Genomic DNA, 23,514 nt, shown 5'->3' with positions numbered 1-23,514 from the left:
GGGAGAAAGGAAATGGGGAATGCATAAAAAACCAGATAGGGTGGGGTGTCGAGAGATGCTTTGAAAATCAAGCCAGAGTGACATAATGCAATGATTAGATTAACAGTGTATTATAATAGTGAAGTGAGCAGAAAATTTTGCAATTTAACTGGAGGAGGCTGAAGGTTTAGTACAGGCTTGACTGAAACAGCAGGTCGACCCTGAAACATTTAACCTCTCCTAATTCGATTCTTTTAAAAAGCTACAACCATGGGCTGCATTTTCTGCGTCCCCCCAGCCAGGTGTGTTTTCAGCAAGGGTGGGGGGGGTGGGGGGGGGACATAAAATTTGAAATCGGCAGCCCGCCCACCATATTTACATAAATATTTAAGGGTCAATTGTTACCAAGCCAATTGACCCCAATAATAGGCTGCCCACGCCATAAAAGATTTGACAGTCAGGTGGGAACGGCAGCCTGTTTTTAAAAAAAAATCTTCGATGGACGGGAAGCAAGGGCGAGGCCTATCTTCGGGGGCTGCCCTTTGCGGATCAAGGGGGCACCCCTCAAGATAGAACGCCCGCTTTCTTCCTAGCCGCCTGCTGCATTAAGCACATCACATCCACCCTAACCTGCCCAAACCCCTCCTGCCCAAGACCCATGACTTACCTGTCTCCGGGATCCATTGGGCCTTCTTCGTCTCCCTCGTAGTAGTCCTGGCAGTGCCCGCTAATGCGTTCTTGGCGCTGCTGGGACTGATGGAGCTGCTAAAGGGCAGGAACTTTCCTCCCCAGTGAGGGGTAGAAGTCCCACACTGCCGCTATTTAGCTGGCCCGCAGCGTGCTACGGCTGCTAGGCGGGCTGGCATGAAGCGGGTTGGCACCACGCTGGCTTTGCTTCTTTGGGGGTGGGGGGGGGCGATGAGCCATCTACCTCCCTGGAATATTCTGCCCCATGCGCTAAATGTAAAAAAGACCTCTTTTGAGGGATGAAAGTTTTACAGTCTGACGTGTGTAATGTGAAAGCCACATCCTGTGGTACTTAATGTTTCTTTTTGCGCACTCCGTTGAAATTATATTTAAGAAGTTTACTGACAGGATCAGGAAAATAAAAAGCAATAGATATTGATCAAACTAACCTTGAAAACATGTAAGGGTGAGAGAGAGATGAATATATGACAATTCTCTTGTTACCATGGTGATTTATAGCAGGTTACACAGTGAACAGGATTCTGTCATCAGTGAACAGTCAGGAAATCTTGACTCGGACACAGGCACTCCACAGAAGGCAACAGCACAGCAGAAAATTACAAAAGAGGGAACGAGGAAGAAAAATGGTGAGATGAGCTTGTTCTTTTTTTTTTCAACATTTCTGCTCCCGTGACAGAAACTTTGCAATAAATCACAGACATGCCGAAAATTAAACTCTCACAGCAGGTGACATGATTTTGACCTGAATGTAGTTAGCTGCACCTCAGAAACTGACGTGTAGGCAGATATGCTCATGCGTTCTATTCAGAAACTCTTTTGCTGAGACATAAAACTTACATAGTACTTCTTGATAAAATTGTCTTTCAGTCACTCCACATTGCCCCCTCTGCCCTTGCCCACCAATTGCATAATGGCCCAGCTCAGAATTACAATGTAGACCAGGCAAGTCCTGTTCAGGTCAGACTGATCTGGTTTAGGCTGAAATTTAGAACAAATTAAAAATGCATTTTACCTGCGCCCCTGCTTCCCGACTATTTCCTTTCTTTCACCTAAGTTCTGATCTCAATATAGAAGGTCTAGATGTGGAAGCAATGGAGAAGGTGCAACGAAACTTTACAAGAACGATGCTCAAACTGAGAAGTCCAATGAACAGGAAAAACTGATCAGGCTGGGGTTCATTTCCTTTGTAAAGAGAAGACTAGGGGGTGAGGTGATAGGGGGTCTTTAGATTATGGAAGGGCTTGATAGGGTAGACAACAATTACAACTTATATTTATATAGCGTCTTTAATGTAATGAAACGTTCCAAGGTGCTTCACAGGAGCATTATAAAACAAAATATGACACCGAACCACATAAGGAGATATTGGCCTGGACCTCCCAAGGAGCAGAAATCATTGACAGATTGCAACTCCGTTCAAACTTTTCCCAGCTGTATGTCGCTTCGCATTTCTTGCTGAGCCTTCTGAGCCTGGATTTACCAGAAATGCGGAGTGCAGCATCCAACAGGGAACTTCTTTGAAGGGCAGCAGAGTCGGGGGGAACACAGGACATGCTCCCTTTGTATGGCACTAACTGCCATATGATAAGTTTAGAGGTCCAGTGTGAATGTTAGTAAATTGGTGAATGGATGAAGCAGTGAATCGTTAGGTTGGTAAGATGGGTAGGTAGGTGAGGTAAGTGGGTAGGATGGGTGAGGTCGCAGGCGATGAGGTAGCGGGGGGGGTAGGATGGTAGGTGGGTAAGGTGGTAGATGGGTGAGGGGTAAGGTGGTAGGTGAGTAGGGTGGCAGGTAGATGAGGTAGCATGTGGGTAAACTGGCAGGTGGGAGGGTGTGGTAGGTGGGTGAGGTGGTAGGTGGGTAGGTTGGCAGGTGGGGGAGATGACAGGTGGGTAGAGTGGTAGTTGTGGGTGGGGGAGCAGGTGGGTGAGGTAGTGGAGGTAGAGTGGTAGGTGGGCAGGTGGCAGATGGATGGTTAGGGTGGCAAGTGGGTGAGGTGGCAGTTAGGTCTAGGGGCAGTTGGGTAGTTGGGGTAGTCAGGGGGTGGTCGGGGGTCAGGGGGCATAGTCAGGTCGGGTCGGAGGTGGTAGTCAGGGGTTTGAAGGGGCAATCAGGAGGCCAGTATGAGTGATTGGGGGTCAGTTCTGCAGTTACCCAGAAGTTAGACTAAGATTTTTTTTGTCTAACGTTTCCTGGGTAACTATCCAGGTAAGTACACGGGAACCATCCAAAATCTCTGACTGTAACTGCGGAGGGTTCCAGGGAGCAGTGAAATTGCCCATTGGCGGTTGACACTTTCTGGGCAATTTCTATGTACATCAGCACACCTGGACTTGCACAAGGTCCCGAAGTAACTCTCAGCCGTATGTCTGGTTTCCAATAATCTGGTGACGAGAAGATTTGGGCCATTAGGTCAGATGACAAAAAAAGCATCATCAAAGACATGGGTTTAAAGGAGTGTTTTAAAGGAGCAAAATGAGAGAGATGGAAAGGTGGAGGGAGGGTATTCCAGGGCTTAAGGCCTAGACAACTGAAGGCTCAAGAGATTAGGATTAGATGAATGCAAATATACTGGATGGTTGCAGGCTGGAAGAGGTTATGGAGATAGGAATGGGCAAGGCCATGAAGAGATTTGAAAACAAGCCTGACAATTTTAAAAATCAAGACATTGTTTGAACGGAAACCAACACAGGTTGGCGAGCAGAGGGGTGGTAGGTGAAGGTGACTTGGTGGGAGTTAAGATTGGACAGCAGAGAATGGAAGATATTTTCACTTGTGCGGGAGTCCAAAAGCAGGGACCATCAATATAAGATAATAAATTCAATAGAGAATTTAGGAGAAACTTCTTTATCTAGAGAGTGATGAGAAAGTGGAACGCGTTATCACATGAACCGGTTAAGGTGAATAGCTTAGCTGCATTTAAGGGGAAACTGGATAGGCACATGAGGGAGAAAAGAATAGAAGGATATGCTGATAAGGTTCAAGAAGGAAAGCTGTGAAGAGGCTCGAATGGAGCATTAACACTGGCATGGACCAATTGACTAAATGGCCTGTTTCTGTATTGTACACATAATGCAATTCTATGCAACTATAAAGTGGAGATTGTGATAACTGTAATGGGGCAAATTGGAGGTCTAGAAAGTTCAGTGGGAAGAATTAAAAAAAATATATTCTAAAATAAGCTATCAAAGAAAGAAATGATCCGATGTTTACATACTGCCTCTCACAATCTCAAGGTGTCTCGAAGTGGCTTACAACTTTTGACGTATAATCACTGTTTGAGCACACAACGTTATACAACTCACTGTAGTTTGGTCTGGAAGATGATGTGAAATTTTGCTATCACAGTTTAGACTCATTTGAACTTCTCGAATGTATTTCACTTGGAGGACAGCACCCCGGAATGCCACGTGTTGTTGGGGAGCAACATATCTGAAGGGTTGAGGTGACGTTATAAATACAAGGCTAGTGCTTAGTCACTGTCACCTCAGCCCTGAGATATCTGTATACTTGAAGCACGCTCTGCCTCTCAACCCAAACTTACAGAGGTCTGAAAATGTGAGCTGTTCCTTTCTTGAAGTAGAACGTGAATGAATCATGATACTCTCTACTTGACTCTCCAAAGCTGCAGAAATGAAAGCAAGTGTAGGTCTTTCTGATGATAATTCGAGCAGTGTAAATATATTACAAAGGAAATAAAGAATTCAAGAGACTAGGCTTGCCATAGTTTGATGTGCATTTTATTTTGCATGCCCTATTTCCTCTCTTAGTCTCTTTTTCCTCCTATAATACTCTTCTTAAAACCTACCTCTTTGACCAAGCTTTTTGTCACCTGCTCTAATATTTCGTTGTGTGGCTTGGAGTAAAATTTTGTTTGTTAACACTTCTATGATGTGTCTTGGGGCATTTTACAATGCTAAAGATGCTATATAAATACAAGTAGTGGTTGTTGTTTTACAGGTTTCCTGGCTCTGCAGTGCTGTTACATCAAGTGACGTGAACTGCTGTGCTTTTAAGTTATTTTATTGTATGTTACAAGAGAGCAGTACGCTCCCTCTACAATAAAATCCACTGATGTGATCGGTGGCATTTATTATTTCCTTTATAATTCATCTAGTCTGCTCCCCTTTTTAACAGAAAAATACACACTTGCTTTCATTTTTACAGGCATTGAAAGTCAGGTAGAGAATATCACGACGCTCTAATGTTCTACTTAAAGAAACAGAAAGCATGTATCTTTTGTGACCTCAGAACGTGCCAATGTACTGTACAGCTAATGAAGTACTTTTTAAAGTGTAATTATGTGAGGTAGGAATGTGTAAAATATGATAGGAAATATATGCACAGCAAAAAAACCACCTCAAACAGCAATGTGATAATGACTGGATAACCATTTTTTGTTCGTGCCATTAGTTGAAAGATAAATATTGGCCCAAGACACCAGGGAGAACTCCCCAGTTCTTCTTTGAAATAGTGTCATGTGACATTTCATGTCTCCCTGAGAGAGCAGATGGGGCCTTGGTTTAACATCTCATCTGAAAGACAGCACCTCCTCCAGTGCAGCACTCCCTCAGTACTACACTGGAGTGTCAGTGCAGATTTTGTACTTAAGTCTCTAGTTTTTGTGCTCATGTGTCTGGAGTGAAACTTGAATCCATAACTCTCTAACTCAGAGGCGAGAGTGTGACTAACTGAGGCACGGCTAATACTATAGTCAAGTGTGAGGCAAGCTTTTCCCCATTTTCAGTTTCATTTTCGTTTCCCCCATTCACCAATTGAATCAAATCGCCTCGGTAGCAAAAATAGTGCTCAGCTAAAGCTTCTCAGCATTTTTCTCACAATGAAGCCAGTGACCATTTTAGGCTGTATTCAGAACTGAATTTTACAATACAAATTGGCTGTGTCTGTTCAATGAGATCATGGCTCATCTGTATCTTAACTCCATTTACCCACCTTGGTTCTATTCACCTCGATATCCTTACGCAGCAATGATCTATTGACTTCAGTCTTGAAAATTTCAATTGACTCAGCACCTATTTGCTTTTACTTTATAGGATTGCAGGAATTTCCAGGTATTTTAGTGCTACTAAATGGATTTCCGTACCTTACTTTTTCTTTCCATGGAAATCTATGGTGGTCTTGATTATGGCTCCATTGAACACACCACAACGATTTGCTTTTATACAATGTCTTTAACGTAATAAAACATCCCAGGACATTTCACAAGATGGCAGGCAAAAGTTGACACCAAGCTAAAGAAGGAGATAGCAGGACAGCTAATCAAAACTTTGATCAAAGATGTAGGTTTTAAGGAGAGTCATAAAGGTGGAGAGATGAAGAGGCTTAGAGAGGAAACTTCAAAGTATAGGGTATAGGCAACTGATGACACAGCCGCCAGTGGTCAAGTGAAGAAAGTGGCAGCAGGAGGCCAGAATTGGAGAATGCAGAGTCCTCATAAGGTTGAAGGGCTGAAGGAGATTACCCTGTTAATTCAGTTTATGTTTTGGTTCTTCAAAATATTTTTCAGTAACAGATTCAATGAAAGAATCGGACATGTTTACCAAAGGCTTCCCCAACAGAAAGTGCCAATGGCGCCTTCACTTTGAAAGCTGATTTGGCAGCCAGTTGCCCTTCTAAATCTGGCCTCTTGGGCATACCTGATTTTAATTTCTCCACCACTGGTGGCCATTCCTTCAGCTGCCTTGGCCCTAAACTCTGGAATACCCTCCCTACACCACTTCATTGCTCTACCTTACTTTCCTCCTTTAGCACACTCTTTAAAATTACCCCTTTGACCAAGCTTTTAGCCATCTACCCTAAAATCTCCTCATGTTTGATAAAGCTCCTGTGAAACACCTGTTTTATTGAGTTAAAGACACAATATGACTACAATTTGTTGCTGTCGTTGACTATGGGGATAGGATGAGAATTCAGAGTTGAGGCAGATGTTCAGACATGATATTGAATGGTGGGGAAGGTTCGAGGGGTTGTGTAGTCTATTTCTGCCCCAATTTCTTGCTTCTTATGTACAATAGGGGTCCACGAGAATGTCCGAAGAATTAAAAAAAACCCTCTTTCATTTCCCTCACAGTCTTGTGAAACATATGAAAAACCAAGAGCAAGTAATTCATTTTTTTCCAAACAAATGCCCTGCTCCACCCCACCAGTCAATGTAGAACATGCAAACTAAAACCACAGTTAGTTGAAGCAGTAATACTAAAGCAAAATACTGCGAATGCTGGAAATCTCAAATAAAAACAGAAAGTGCTGGGTATGCTCAGTAGGTCAAGCAGCATCCGTGGAGAGAGAAACAGAGTTAATGGGCTGGATTATACACTTCCCTGCCAACGGGCCTGAAGGTGGGGGTAGGGGGATGTAAAATCCAACAGGCGGCCTGCCTACCGCCTACCCACCCACCCCTGCCCTCATCGCTCAATTGTATATGAATTTCAGTGCCAGTGCAATGCCAAGTACATAGGCCATATGCCCCAGAGACTGGCTGCTCAAATCAAACAGCATGTTCCTTGGATTGTTCATAATAGGCAAAGTATAAACTGCACGCAACCAGCCTGCGCTTGCAAAACCCCAAAACAAAATGGCTACTGCTGGATCCACGATTGGGCAGTTATAAACTACACAAACAACCAATTTAAGATAATTAATCGAGCTCATTAGCATGGTTGTTTACGCTTGCTAGGAGCAGCACACATTCCTATACAGGGATGCGTTCTCTTCAAACAAAAGGAATATGTTCTAGCCTTGTGCCTTTTTTGGAATTAACCGGGAACTTGAAGAGCCTATAGTTTCCTGTTGCTTTATCCATGGTGTAGGATCGCCAATTTATCAGAGTCAGACACCCTACTTTTAATAATTGCAGAGTAATAATGACAGACACAATGGTTTCCACCAGATGTGACATTCTCTTTTACTGTGCACTTCTTCAAATCATAACAATTTGCAGTGTTACAGTACTCAATTGTTTACCGATTGTTTAGTATCTTTATGTGCTGGAGATTGTCCCAGGTGGTCAGTCCGCTGACGATTTCTCCGGTGTGTTTTCCAGTGACTAACCAGGTCACTTTTCCCAACTACAGTCCTGAAGTCTCTGTGGAGTCTTATTTTAAAGCTGGTTGATTTTTGCCACTCTCAACTCAGCAGTGCCCACATTTCTGTCTCATACCCCTTACTGAGACACAAGCCAGACTCCAGTGACCACACCTTTCTTTTTTCTCAGCATCCTTTGACCATGTATATGACAATTTTCCTGAAACTATTCACACCCACTCAGTCCTGATGGTCTTTTCGGTCTCCTGTCTCCTTATCTCGATGTTTCGTTCTTCACCCCCCATTGCACACAAATGTATGCTACAATCAGTTCCCAATTTACAATCAATCCAACTCAACATTTACACTTAGGCAATGGTATAATTAGAGTGTTTCGGCAGAACTCACTTTAACCCTTAGTGTGCTGCAGCAGAGTAAAGACAGATACTACCCGTTAAAAGTATGTAAAATGCCTTACAATGGCAATGCCTTGGCCAATCAGAGCCAACTTGCCAACCAATCAGCATCCTTTTGTCCTGTAGTATAAATTGCAGTGATCGTTTGAAATTTGGCATTCTTGCCTTTGTCCTGATGAGTGCAAAACAAAGAGCTTCAGCAACATATCTCTCTTTTCAGCAATATTTAACTTCTATACTACCAAGCGACAATTAATATATCATTAAAAACAATGATACAGTTCCATGTCAGATGGTCTGTGACTTGGAGGGCAACTTGCAGGTGGCAGAGATCCCATTGATCTTTTGGCTTTATCTTTCTAGCTTGTAGAGGCCACAGATTTGAAAGATGCATCCTTTGAAAACTTGGTGAATTGCTGCAGTGTATCTTGTAGATGTTACAAAGTGCTGCCATTGTGTGCTGATGGGCGAAGGGAGTAAATATTTAAGGTGGTAGATAGGGTGTCAATGAAGTGGGCTGCTTTGTCCTGGATGGTATCAAACTTCTTGAGTGCTATTGGAGCTGCAGACAAGTGAAGAGAATTCCATCACACTCCTGCCTTATGCCTTGTAGATTATGGACAGACTTTATGTGACTGGTCCAATTCAGCCTCTGGCCAGTTGCGATCCCCAGGATGTTGCTGGCGCGGGAACTTGGCAATGATGATGACGTTGAATGGTAAGGGGAGGTGATTAGACACCTAGGTCTAGGAAGCCACTCAGTTGTGACAAACTGCTGTACATAATAGTGGTGCAAAATTAAGGCCCGCCACCTCCACTCCTTAATTGGTAATAAATGCCAGCCTTGCCAGAAAAACACACATCCCAAAAATGAAGGCACCCAGGTCACTAAATTAAGCTGGTGAAGGCAAAATAAAGGGTTAATGGGGTGCACCAAAATGTAACCCACTGAAATCCAATTTGGTAACAGCAATGGCCTATTTCACGATAATCTCCATTCCCTTCTGTCCAATTTCCTGTCAACCTAAATTGGAATCAAATACGCATTGTGGATATGCGATTGCTCAATATCTTTCCTGACATATTTTCCTTAGCCTGAACTCTTTATTAAAATGTTATTACTGTTCCCGCGTTAGTGCTCCTACCACGATCAAAGCTTTGGAGAAGTAGAACCGCTTCAATGATGTAATGAAGAGATCCCTCACATTGCTGAGTGATAGCTAGAATGGAGCAGAATACAAAGGAAAACTCGCCCAACAGTATTTTATTTTAATCACTATTTAGCCCCAATCTGTTGGATGATTTTTACTGCTTGTATTTGCTGTCAGTGTCAATCTGGCAGTGAAGAAATTGCGCAGTGGGGGGGATTTAATCCAATACTGAATTGCCAAGTATGATGTGTAAAATTAAGGTAAGCTGCAATTGCCATTGTTTATAATATTTTTAATACATCTTCTCAGGCAGAGAAATTGAGACATTGTACCCCGATGTTACATTTACATTTCATAGTGCAAAACAGAAACAAAAACTTGTATTTCACAGCTTCAGGACATCACACCTCATTTTGCAGCCAATTAAGTTTTATTTTGAAGTGTAGTCACTGCTGTAATCTAGGAAATGTGGCATCCAATTCATACACAGCAAGCTCCCACAAACAGCAATGACGTATCCTGCTTTTTAGTGAAGCTGGTTGAGGGATAAATTTTGGCTTGGAAACCAGGCAGCACTCCCTTGCTCTTCTTTGAATAGTGCCATGGGGTTTTTTTATTTTTATTCGTTCATTCAAGTGTCGCTGGCAAGGCCATTATTTATAGGTCGTGAGCCACTTTCTTGAACTGTTCTCATTCTTGTGGTGTAGGTATACCCACAGTGCTGTTAGGGAGGGAGTTCCAGAATTGTGACCCGACGACAGTGGTGGAATGGCAATATATTTCCAAGTCAGGATGATGTATGACTTGGAAGGGAACTTGCAGGCGGTGGTGCTCCCATGTGCCCACTGCCCTTGTCTTTCTAGACAGTAGAAATTGCAGGTTTGGAAGGTGCTGTTAATGGAGCCTTGGCAAGTTGCTGCAGTGCATCCTGTAGATAGTACGTAATGCTGCCACTGTGCACTGGTGCCGGAGGGAGTTAATCTTTAAGGTTGTGGACAGGTGTCAATCAAGTGCCCATCCACCTGAGTGGGCAGAAGGGGGCCTCAGCTTAACATCTCACCTGAAAGACAGCACATTTGATAGTGTAGCATTCCTTCAGTACTGCATTGGGAGTGCCAGCCTATATTATGGGCTGAAATCTCTCAGGTATGACTTGAAGCCCAAAGCTTCTGGCTCAGAGAGTGTTACCCACTGAGCTATTTCTAACGCTTGATAAGATACTGCATTAATGCAACAGTGCAAGCATAAGCAGCAGTATGGGGCTTGAACCCACAAGTCTGACTTTGAAAGTGAAAACACTAGCAGTAAGCCACAAGGGCACTTGATATATGATAGATGGCAGTAAATCGGACATACAGGACACGCATGGTGGGGCTTCTCTTATGCAAGTTTAGCTCCAGTGCAAGAGCACCAATGAGAATGGTTCACTGATTCACTTTAAGATAGCCTGAATGGTTTTTGAGTTTTGTGGAATTAGGTTCCTGATGAGTGTGGGATATGGATTCCTTTCCTAACAGCAGTGTGGATAAATCTAAACCAGATGGACTGCAGCGGTTCAAAAAGCTAACTCATCACTACCTTCTCAAGGGCATTTAGGATGTGCAATAAATGCCGACACCAACATCCCATGAATGGTTAAAAATGAAGGCAGTAGCATTAGGGACCCAGCTCAAAACAACTTTGCAAATCTCCATAATGGTTAATAATATTTTATGGTGTACTCTCTGTGATATTTGTTGAATTCTTGTTTAAAATTGAAGAACATGGGGCTTTTCATTTGAAGCAGGAGTGCTTCGTGTAGATAAGAAGTTTGATTAGCAAGCAGTGGCTATGAGTGTGACAGACAGTCAATATAGATGCGGAGTTATTGATTATTTTTTGGCTTGCAGTGCTGTTGATTAGACAAGTAGTTCAGGAATGTGTCAGAATGTTAGATCCTTACATAAAGCATCACTTGGTGCTGTCAGTCAGTCCCTGCGAAGTGTTTAAACATGCACTTCATGGCTTTCCACCATCTTCCACACAGATAATCCCTAGTCCCAGGAAGTGTCGATGGTAGACATTAATCTCAATGATGTTACTGTGTGAACGCTTAATGCAGTCATGTTAGATTCCTTCCTCCACAATTAAACTCGCTTGAAGCAAAACATTTGTATAATAACTTCACTAACATAAATTTCTGCTGTGCAGAACCCTTCCGTCACAGTGGGGCAGTGACAACAGAGTATACAGTCATCATATATATCCAGCAATTGATTTGCATTAAAAAAATGAGTTCCTTTTTTGTGTTATTAATTAACTATGTAACAGGCATGTTAAATAGAATTTACAGTACAGAAACAGGACATTTGGCCCAATAGCTCTATGCAGATGTTTATGCTCCACATGAACCCCCTCCCATTCTACTTCATCTCATCCTTGAATCATCTTCATGAATGAGTAAATGAAACATAATTTCTCTGATTTTAACAATAGATTCATGGGATGTGAGCATGCAGGCAAGGCCAGCATTTATTGCCCGTCCTTGCCCTTGAGAAGTTCATGATGAGCCGCCTTCTTGAACCTCTGCAGGTGATGCAGGTACACCTACAGTTCTATTAGGGAGCGAGTTTCAGAATTTTGACCCAGTGACGGTGAAGGAACTGCGATATATTTCCACGTCACAAGAAAGTTTAGATATGTCTCCCTTTATTTTATTCATTTGTGGGAAGGGGCGTTGCTGATTAGGCCAGCATTTATTTGCCCATCCCTAATTGCCCTTGAGAAGGCAATGGTGTGCTGCCTTCTTGAACCTTCTTGTAGGTACACCCACAGTGCAGTTAGGAAGGGAGTTCCAGGATTTTGACCCAGCGACAGTGAAGGAACGGCGATATATTTCCAAGTCAGGATGGTGAGTGACTTGGAGGGGAACTTCCAGGTGGTGGTGTTCCCATCTATCTGCTGCCCTTGTCCTTCTAGATGGTAGTGGTTGTGGATTTGGAAGGTGCTGTCTAAGGAGCCTTGGTGAGTAGCTGCAGTGCATCTTGTAGATGGTACGGACTTCTGCCACTGTGGGTCGGTGTTGGAGGGGGTGAATGTTTGTGGCAATCAAGTGGACAGTTTTGTCCTGGATGGTGTCAACCTTGCTTGTTCCTTTAAAAGGGGGGGAATTCTGAGTGAGTGGTTTGTTAGGAAATCTTGTCTCTTGCCCCCATAACTGTTATTTTTGTCTCTTGCTCTGTTACAACCTGATATTCGTTATGCGTCATGGTTCAGCACCAGTCAGTGATGAGGAGGAGAGTGCCACGCTGTTTGAGCATGTCTCCAAGACATCGGATGATCCTTTCGACACTTCCTCTGGGTCTGTTCAGCTTCTCTCGATCAAGCCTCTGACATCCCATCCTGGTTACCCTGTCTCAGAAAGGAGCCCAGAGGCAGTGACGATCAATGGAGAGGTAAGCATGATGTCTTGTTTACTTTTGAAGCAAGGTGCATGATGGGAATTCCCACCACAACAGATGTCTTCATCTATCCTCTCCCATATAAGGTAAATAGGGAACAATGCATCAGTCTGACAGAAGAATCCAGAACATGCGGATGCCCTCTTAGAATTCAAGTTAAGCTGGTTGGAGGTCTTTACAGAAAACTGCATACCAACGAGGATAGGGAACATGCTATCCAGTAGGCCATGGATACAGGAGCTGTTTGAAAAGGAGATAGATAGTTACTTGAGAAGATCATCAGATATATGGGAAAAGGACAGGGAATTGAAATACAGAGACAGAGCTACCACAGCTAACAAAATGGTGGAGGAGACCTCTGCTTAATGTCTCAGTCAAAAGATAGCACCTCCAACACTGCAACATTCCCTCAGTATTGCATTGGGAGTGTCAGCTTAGATTACGTGCTCTGTTTGTGAGGTTTAACTTCAACCCATGACCTTGCTGATTCAGAGATGAATTTAATAAGGTGCTGTATAAATGCACTTTCCTGCCAACAGTGCAAACACAAACAGCAGGATGGGGTTCAAATCCACAACCTCTTGACTCAAACTGATGAATGTGAAAGAGGAGAGACAAAGTGACAGGGAAGTTGACATGGGCAGTGAGATAGAGAGGGAGAGGCAGACACACAGAGAGAAGGGACACACAAATCAAGAAAGAGACAAGCATTAACTGATCAACTGACAGGATGGGATGGGCTGCCTGATTTACAATCTGCCTGATTGATCACTGTAAAGGAAAATCAGGCAGGCGGGTGAGGTTGGAATAACCCCGATGAATTGCTTTTGAAGCGCTCTCACTGTTGTTATGTCAGCAAATGTAAAAAATTTGTCCAGAAAAATCCCACAAGCAGCAGCAAGATCAATAACCAGTTAATTTATTCAGCAAAATCTCCTGAAGGACTCTCAGGTTGTCTTGGGACTTCCTATTGAAGCAATGAGACTTCCATAAAATATATATGAATCTTAAAAAAAAATTCAATAGAAGTCCCAGGAAATATCTCAGTATCAGGTTGGAAGTTGGGAATTCTGAGGTGAGTAACTCACCTCCCGACCCATATGAATTGGGAGCAGGAGTAGGCCATTTGGCCCCTTGAGTCTCCTTTCCCATTCAATAGATCATGGCTGATCTGATTGTGGCCTCAATGCCACTTTCCTCTCTACCCATGATGTCCTTTGACTCTCTCATTAGTTAAGAATCTATCTATGTCTGCCTTAAAAATATTCAATGACTCTGCCTGTACCACTCTTTGGGGAAGGGAGTTCCACAGGTTCACAACACTCTGAGAGAAAAAAATTCTCCTCATCTCCATGTTAAATGGGAGACCCCTTATTTTTAAACTGTCTTCCCTAGTCCTGATCTCTCCCGCAAGGGGAAATATCCTTTCAGCATCCACTCTGCCAAGTCCCCTCAGGATCTTATATGTTTCAATAAGGTCACCTCTCATTCTTCTAAACTCCAATGGATACAGGTCCAACCTGTCCACCTCTCCTAATAAGATAATCCCCTCATCCCAGGAATCAGTTGAGTGAACCTTCTCTGAACTGCCTCTAATGCATTTATACCCTTTCTTAAAATAAGGGGACCAAAACTGTACACAGTACTCTAGATTGTCTCAGTAATGCCCTGTACAACTGTAGCAAAATATCCCTATTTTTATATTCCATTCCCCTTGCAATTAACAACAACATTCCATTTGCCTTCCTAATCACTTGCTGGACCTGCATACTAACTTTTTTTGTGATTCATGTACGAAGACCCATCTTTACCACTGAGTTCTACAATCTCGCTCTATTTAAATAATATGCTGCTTTTCTATTCTTCCTGCCAAAGTGAACAATTTCACGTTTTCCCCTATGCTACACCATCCGCCATTTTTTTGCCTACTCACTTAACCTACCTATGCCCCTTTGCAGGCTCTTTGGCTGCAATTTTCTGCCCCCATTGGCATTGGGGCTCCTGGCAGGCATGAGCAGACAATATGGTGAGAAGGCCAAAAATCGGTTTTACGCCATCGTGAAACTGGTTTGCGATCGCCTGCTCCGCCTGGCAACAGCGGGCCGCCTTCCCCACCATCCAACATTGGGAACCTAATTTCAATGCATTTGCATCTCATCATCTTGCCGGCTTGCCGGAATCATCCCTCCATGTTAGATCATCCAGGCACGTATGCGTGATTGCACACCAACGTGTTTCAGGAGAGCATTTAAAAGGCGTGTACCGGCTGAGCTGAACTTCAAGGGGCACTCGGAGGTGAGCACACACTAACGTTGTGCAGGGCTTGCGAAGGTCGCCCGTTCGACTTCAAGGAAGAGGCACCACGCATTCAGGTTAAGGCCCAGGGAAGTCACTTTTCCTCTGCTGGCTGACAGTACGATGCCGAGGCATGGGCTGCACTGCAATTGGGCGAGCGGTGGGGGCAAGGCAGCATGGTCTGATGGTAGTGCACAAGCACAGGCCGGGCGTTGGTAGGGTGGGGGGGAGCGGGGGGTGGTGGGGAGGTGTGGGGGGGTGGGATGGGGTGGAGGGAAGCAGCCACGCATTAGGGAAACCTTGTATTCTGTGAGCATTCTTCCGCAGCTGAGACAGTTCAGGCGCAGCCACATTGATATGCTTGGAGTTGGGCCTCTAGCTTGTCGACTCACTCAAGCAACGCAGAGGCATGAAAGCGCCACCAAATGCTCCTGAACGTTTCACCACCTCGGGCACAGACTGCAAATTAATGAGCGTTTTAGGGGGCTGCAGAACAATTGGACGACTGGGCACGTTGTACAATCTCCTTGCTAAAGCTGGCCATGGAGCAGTGACTGGTGGAGGCGCTTACAGCCCCTTGCAATGTCAGCATGCACGTTTGGACCAGTCTCCTCCATGGTTCAAGCTAACAGCGCATTCTTGCAGTGTGGCCAGCTGCACCTCAAAACTGCTGAGAGCGCACAGAGAGAATGACGGAACTCTGTGCCATCGGACAGTCTGGTAGCAATAATGACCACTACCACCTAGAAGAACAAGGGCAGATGGGAATACCACCACCTGGAAGCTTCCCCCCAAAGCCGCTCATCATCCTGACTTGGAAATATATCGCCATTCCTTCACTGTCGCTGGGTCAAAATCCTGGAACTGCCTTCCTAACAGCACTGTGGGTGTACCTACACCGCATGGACTGTAGCGGTTCAAGAAGTCAGCTCACCACCACCTTCTCAAGGGCAACTTGGGATAAATGCTGGCCTAGACAGCAAAGCCCACATCCCGTGGATGAATAAAAAAAAATAATAAGCCCCATCAAAGTGCCGGCATGACAGATGTGCCCAGTGACTGTCAAGGCCACCATCGGTGTGCTGGGAAGGTTGCACAAAGCACAGGGAGGAGGCCCTGGACTGAGACACTTGCCTTTTTCTTGTGCAGGAACCAAGCTTTCACTTCAGACTGACACGAACACTGCTCAACATAGCAAGGAGCCATAGACAGGGTGACATTGTTGGGAGTTTATTTACAATAGTCAACATTATGTACAAGTGATTAACACCCATGTCCATGTGGTGAAACTACATTTTCTTAACCGTCCTAACTTTGCCACTATGTCTTGGTGCTCCCCTGACATCCACAGTGGAGGTGGAGGCAGCCTGCTGTCTGCAACACCCTGTCTGTGATGACCTTGACTGGCATCCTCTGGGGGGCCAAGACCTGGAGGGCCCCGGCCTGCTTTCGGGATCCTGCTGTGTGGCAGTGGCACCCTCCTCGGCCTGTGGAGCTGCAGCCGCTGGGTCACAGGAAGAGGGGAGTCGGATGGGCTGGACATTCCCGGAGTCACCTGGATGGATGGCCCTGGGGTGGGTGTGCACCTGCTGATCACCCTCCCTATGGGTGCCCGTGGACCCCTGGCTGTCTCTTTGAGGAGAAGGGGAAGCTGCAGTGAGATCGAACTGCCCCACATCCCTCTTGCGTTGACACTGTTGGAGGCCAACTATGGCATCAGTGGTGGAGTTCAGCCCGCGCAGCAGTGCAGGACCGATGTCCTGGACCAAGGTCTCCATGGCGGCCACCACCCTACTAGTGTTGACCTGGATGCATCGGCATGCCGGCGCTATCACCTCAGCCTGAAGACGAACGGATTCCTCCAAAATGCCTTCCTGATGTTCCCGAGCTTGCCCTTGCAGCTCCAGCAACTAATGTATGATCAAGTCCAGAGGCTTGTCATCTGACTCGGACTCAGCAACTTTCAGGTCTCCAGCAGTCCTCTGAGTGCTGGATACCTGGGAAGTCCCTGCTGCTGCCTTCTGTGGATCAGACAGTGCATTGTGCTCGCCAGATTGTGACCCCAAGGCAACTCTAGAACTAGGTCCCACCGAGGTGGATGGCATGTGTGAGTGTTGTGATAGGTCTTCAATGAGGGTGTCTTCAGATTCTTCTTCCGAGGTGTCTTAAGGGCCAGATGTGCCTGCAAAAGCAAGGAGAGATAATTAGTACATGGCAGGGGCCTGCGGAACGGGGAAGTGACTCACAGCCTGATTGTCTGATGGATGTTGCACTGCTGGATCCTCACTTGGTTGAGCACTGCCAACCTCACCATCAGCACAGGAATGGTCCAGATTGTCACCGGCCAGCTAGATGACTCTATTTTCGAAGTCTGTGAGAACCTTGATGTCAGGCATTCCTCCAGCAGTCTGCGACTTCTCCCTTTTGTTTGTGCCAGCTTGTCCTGCATGAAGACAGATGGAGAGAGTGTAAGCAGGACTCCTGCCAGGCCAGATGAGAAGGATGCCTGGCATGTGTGGGTGTTGAGTGGTGCCATGGACGGGATGAGGATACAATCAGCAGGGCAGATGAAGGTGTGTGCGAGAGAGTGAATGGCGATGTCCCTTGAATTGGCAGTGAGTGAGGTCCGTGTGGATGTGTGATGGGTTTGTGAGTGTGTGAGTTGAGAGTGATGAGAAGAGTGACTTATCCTGGCGGAATGGAGGAGGTCATTCATCCTCTTTGGGCACTACTTTTGCAGGGCATTGGCACTGACCACTGCTGCCACCGCCTCCCATGGTGGATTGGTGACCTTGCTTGCTGGTCTTCACCCGGAGCAGGGGTACAGGACATTGCGGTGGGCCTCCCCTGCATCTGAGGGAGGCGTCGCTAAATTTGTGGGCGCATGTTTCCTGCCCTTTGGAAACCATCAGTTTCTAGCAGCTTCTTATCCCTTGAAGAGTGCTAGCTCTGTGCAGGGGCGGCTTTTAAATATGGCACCTGGTTTACTGAAGGCCTGAGGTGATGGCAGGGCGGGTGAATCAGAGGCTACCCCGCCAGCGACCTGGCGTGTTTCCCAGGAACGCATAACTTATGAGGCGGGACGCGCCGGAAATGGGATGATACTGCGCGCAAAGCTGCTATTGCGGTCGGGGGGTAAAACATCCTTTACCCGCCCGCTACTGTACTTAGTGCAAATCTGGGATGATTCTGCCCCATATTTCCTCATCACAACTTACTATCCTGCATATCTTTGTGTCATCAGTAAATTTAGCAATAATACATTTGGTCACTTCATCCAAGAAATTGATATAAATTGTAAATAATTGAGGCCCCAGCACTGATACCTGTGGTGCTACGCTCATTACATCTTGCCAACCCAAAAATGCCCTATTTATGCCTACTCTCTGTTTCCTGTTAGCTAACCAATCCTCTATCCATGCTACTATGTTACCTCCTACACCATAAGCTCTTGTTTTCTGCAGTGACCTTTGATGTGGCACTTTGTCGAGTGACTTCTGGAAATCTACGTACACCACATCTACAGGTCCCTCTTTATCCACATTGCTTGTTACTTCCTCAAAGAGCTCTAATAAGTTAGTCAAACATGATTTCTCTTTCAAAAAACCATGTTGACTCTGCCTGATTGCGCGGAGATTTCCTAAGTACCCGCTTAACTTCCTTAATAATACATTCCAGGATTTTCCCTATGACGGATGTTAAGCAAACTGGTCTGCCGTTTTCTGGTTTCGGTTTTCCTCCTTTCTTGAATAGAGGAGTTACATTTACTATTTTCCGGAATCTTAGCAATTTTGGAAGATCGGAACCAACACATCCATTATCTTAGCAGCCACTTCTTTTAAGATGCTATGACGAAGTCCATCAGGAGCTGGGGATTTGTCAGCTTTTAGTTCTATTAATTTTCTCAGTGCCCTTTCCCTGGTGATTGTAAATGTTTTCAGTTCCTCCCTCTTGATTTACAATTATTTTAGCGAGTTATTTGCACCCTCTACGATGAAGACAGATTCAAAGGGCGGGATCATCCCAGATTTGCACCAAGTGCGATAACGGCTGGGAAAAAGCATGTTTTGCCGTAATTCCGGCTTTTCATGCCATATCAATCCCGTCGCATTAATCACGCGTTACCAGGAAATACGTCGTTTCGCTGGCGGGCGGACTCCTATTTTACCGCCACGCTATCACATTGCTGCCCCCTCAGGCCGGGCTCCATATTCAAAGTGAAGCCGCGCGCGCACCTCTCAGTGCTTCGAGCCCAGGACTGCTGCACAGAAGACATGGCCCCGAAAGACAAGATTCAGCCTTCCAACTCATTGTGGAGAGCCTGTAGAAGGTATGGTAATATCACACAGAGCTGTTGGAAGCCCTCAGCAGAGTGGCACGTGAGTCAGAGGGTTGCGTCTGCCTGCTGTCTGATGAAGTGGTGCCCACATGTGCCCATATGGAGGTCTCCGTGGGAAGGATGGCAGGCACATGGAGACCCTGGTCCAGCAGAACGTGGAGATGCGCGCAGACCTGCACTCCATCGCAGTAGCCATGTGTGACTTCCTACAGTGGCAACACAAGAGGGAAACGGGGCACCTGGACATCCTTCCAGGTGCTCCTTCCTCTCAAGGAGCCAGGCTGAGGCACTTGGGCACCCGAAGGGAGGAGGAGCAGCAGTTGGACACCCCTGGGTCATCTACTCAGGAACCTGAGGCTGTCCGCTCCCTCCCTTGTGAGCCCCTCAACCTCGTCCTCGGTCTCCGCAGAGGGAGCAGCTGGCCCACAGGAGGGCAGCCAGAGTAGGCTGGGGCCCCCAAGGCCTGAGCTCTCCACAGGACCCATGCCAAAGTCATCAGAGGCAACAGAGCTAACCACTGCACAGGCTGTCTCCCCCACTGCGGCGGATGGAGAAAAGTTAAGAAACTCTGATCACAGTTGGTTGCATGGGTGAAGCATTTAGTCACTTTATAATCTGAATATATATTCACTTTCACTGAATATTGTGGAATGGTATCTTTCAGCTTCATTGACAGGCAGCGGGAGTTCCCACTGCATCCCACCCACTAGCAGTTCAGCTGCATGCAGACGGCACACCAGCGATTCTGGAGGGAGACGTATGTGTGTGTGGCAGCACCTTCCCGAGCCTCTTGCAAGCCCTCTCCCACGCACGCAGATCCTTCCTCCATCACACTCATCTCACTGTCCTGAGCATTTTCAATGCTGCCTGCTGGGGTTCGCTTTCATTTGTCCATCTGAGCTGACCTTGCATCTCCGTCCACCCACTGATCGCACTCCCACGCAGCAACTGTTCCCACCCAATACGAATCCCCTTTCACTTTCGGGTTTAGAAGCATGGGTGTGTGTAACATTTGTCTTTAGCTCTCCTGTCCTTTTCCCTCCCCCAGTCACCCATGTCCTTTACCCCATCACTATTGACTCCCCCACCATCACCTAACAGCCACAATGCTTTTCTTTCCAGGATGTCCAGGTGAATGTGTGCGTTCCCTACCTTCCCGATAATCCCACCACCCCCCATCCACATTGACCTCCCTGACCTCCTCCTTCCCACCCAGAGGTTCCATGTCTGCCTCTCAGTCCCCAGCAACCACCCTCACCGTCCCTTCCACCAATACCGTCGCACCCTCAATCTCCCACCCTACCTGCTCACTCTCCCCTCTCTCATTCTCACCATTCTGCCCTATCATGCTCATCCTCAGTTCACTCCCCAGGAAGCAGTCATCGACTTTATAGATCCCTCCCTTGCACTTTCACCTGGGCATCACCCCCACTTACTCCTTCCCCCATCAGGACTCCTTCTTCCCTCCAGACTCCTTCCCCCTTCCTTTTTCCATCCCCTTTCCTTACTCTTTCCTCCACCCTCACTCCTCCGTCCACCCTCACTCCTTCCTCCACCGTTACTCCTTCCCCACCCTTACTCCTTCCTCCACCCTTTATCTTTCACCCTTCCTTACTCCTTCCTCTACCCTTACTCCTTCCTCCATCCTTACTCCTTCCCCCTTACTCCTTCCTCCATCCTTACTCCTTCCTCCACCCTTACTTATTCCTCCACTCTTACTCCTTCCTCCCCTTACTCCTTTCTCTACCCTTACTCCTTCCTCCACCCTTACAACTTCACCCTTCCTAACTCCCTCTTCCACCCTTACTTCTTCCTCCAGTCTTACTTCTTCCTCCACTCTTACTTCTTCCTCCACCCTTACTTCTTCCTCCACCCTTATTCCTTCATCCACCCTTATTCCTTCCTCCACCCTTACTCCTTCCTCCCCCTACTCCTTGCTCCATCCTTACTCCTTCCTCCCCTTACTCCTTTTCCATTATTACCCCTTCCTCCACCCTTACTCCTTCACCTTTCCTTACTCCTTCCTTTACCCTTACTCCTTCCTCCATCCTTACTCCTTCCCCCTTACTCCTTTCTCCACCATTACTCCTTCCTCCACTATTACTCCTTCCTCCAGCCTTACTCCTCCCTCCCCTTGCTCCTTTCTCCACCATTACTCCTTCCTCCAGCCTTACTCCTTCTTTCACCTTTACTCCTTCACTCTTTCTTACTCCTTCCTCCACCCTTACTCCTTCCCCCTTTCTTACTCCTTTCCCCGCCTCCCAACCTCACCATCCCTGACGCACCTCCCTCTCCCAGTTAGAGCTGGACCTTCCTCTCCCACCCCACCTGATACAACTTCCTCTCCCAGTCAAGCGATCATTCGTTGCAGACCACGGCCAAGACACTGAAGTCCCGAAGCAGACCCTTAATGGTGACCTTCCACCTTCCATGAGCTATTTTGTGGCGGAGCCAAGCCCCTGAGAATCCACCCAGCATAAGACGCACTTTCTTCCAGGACCCCGTTGCTGTCGGGCTCCAGCATCTTCTGCTTGGATGTCCGCAATGTGAGCAAGGCCCTGACGGTAAGTCCTGACTTCTGCATGTCACACTTGTCAAGACATGATCTGCACCGGTGTGTTTCCCCACCAATGTGGGCGGTAAATTTAATGTGGGGTGGATGATTCTGGCCAGCTGGGCTTATAATGCTTTACAGATGTATTACAATGAATTTCCCAACATGCAGCGGTGGGAAACATGGCCCTCCGTTGGCGGGCAGAGCAGGTGATTGCAAACTAGTTTCACGACATTGTGAAACCGATTTTTGGCCTTCCCTCCATATTGTCCGCTCATGCCCACCATGACGCCCGATGCCAGCGGGCATGGAAAATTCTGCCCAAAATATCTGTTCAATTCACTCACCATTTCCTTAGTTTCCATTATTTATTCCCCAGGCTCACTCTCTAGAGGACTAACACTCACTTAAGTTACTCTTTTCCTTTTTCAATACCGGTTGAAACTCTTACTATCTGTTTTTATATTTCTAGTAAGCTTCCTTGTGTACTCTAATTTCTCACTCATTTTTTTAGTCATTCTTTGCTGTTTCTAAAACTTTGTCTAATCTTCTGACCTGCCACTAATCATTCCGGAATCCTATACTTTTTCTTTCAATTTGATATTACCTTTAACTTCCTTAGGTAGCCACAGATGATGCCTCCTTCCCCTAGAGTCTTTCTTTCTCACTGGAATGTACCTTTGCTGAGTGTTATGAAATACCTTCTTAAACGCCTGCCACTGCATCTCTACTTACCTATCCCTTAACCTAATTTCCTAGTTCGTTTTAGCCAGCTCTACTTTCATGCCCTCACAATTGTCCAATATTTAAGTTTGAAACATTAGTCTTAGACCCATTCTTCGCTCCCTCAAACTGAATGCAAAATTCAATCATGTTATGATCACTTCTACCTTGAAGTGCCTTTACTATGAGGTCATTAATTAATTCTCATTGCACATTACCAGATCTAGAATAGCTTGCTCTCTGGTTGGCTGTAGAATGTGTTGCTCTAAGAAACTGTCCTGAAAACACTCTATGAACTCCAAACTCCCCAAAGCCTCTAAGCCTGGCCACCATCGACGAGACACAAGTCAGGAGTGTGATGAAATACTCTTCACTTGCCTGGATGAGTGCAGCTCCAAAAACACTCAAGAAGCTTAATGCCATCCAGGACAAAGTTCATTTGATCGACACCCCATTCACCATCATAAACATTCACTTCCTGCACCATCAGCACACAGTGGCAGCAGTGTATGTCACCTGTAAGGTGCTCTACAGCAACTCCAAACCCCCTTCAACAGCACGCACCAAACTCTCAATCTCCAGCATGCAGTAGATATATGGGAACACCATCAGTTGCAAGTTCCTCTCCAAGCCAAACATCATCTTGACTTGGATCTATATTGTAATTCCTTCACTATCACTGGGCCAGCAGCAGCCGGACGAAGTCCTCAAGTGGGGAACAGTTGCCCACTTAAGGACTTCAGTTGGCAATGAGGTGGGAAGGCCGTCCTCCATGCTTTCCCACACAGACTTAATGGGGGCAGAGGTCAGAAGGCAGCAGGGTCCCCACCCGCCACTCTCCCACCTTATTAAATGCCCCCATCAT

At 46.2% G+C, this 23,514-nt stretch overlaps 1 protein-coding gene across 1 annotated transcript in view; it reads left to right on the top strand.

Moving 5' to 3' along the window:
• kiaa1549la (KIAA1549-like a) overlaps window positions 1-23,514 on the top strand; it is a 241,453-nt gene that overhangs the window by 158,634 nt on the left and 59,305 nt on the right. The window contains exons 11-12 of the mRNA XM_078547885.1: window positions 1,186-1,313; window positions 12,554-12,732. Coding sequence (XP_078404011.1) covers window positions 1,186-1,313; window positions 12,554-12,732 — 307 coding nt within the window. The remainder of the gene's footprint in view (window positions 1-1,185; window positions 1,314-12,553; window positions 12,733-23,514) is intronic.

The sequence above is a fragment of the Cetorhinus maximus genome, chromosome 9, assembly GCF_964194155.1.
Source record: "Cetorhinus maximus chromosome 9, sCetMax3.hap1.1, whole genome shotgun sequence".
Classification (NCBI taxonomy): Eukaryota; Metazoa; Chordata; class Chondrichthyes; order Lamniformes; family Cetorhinidae; genus Cetorhinus; species Cetorhinus maximus.
Note: the sequence above shows the minus strand (reverse complement) of the source record. Positions and strands in the feature narration are given on the sequence as shown.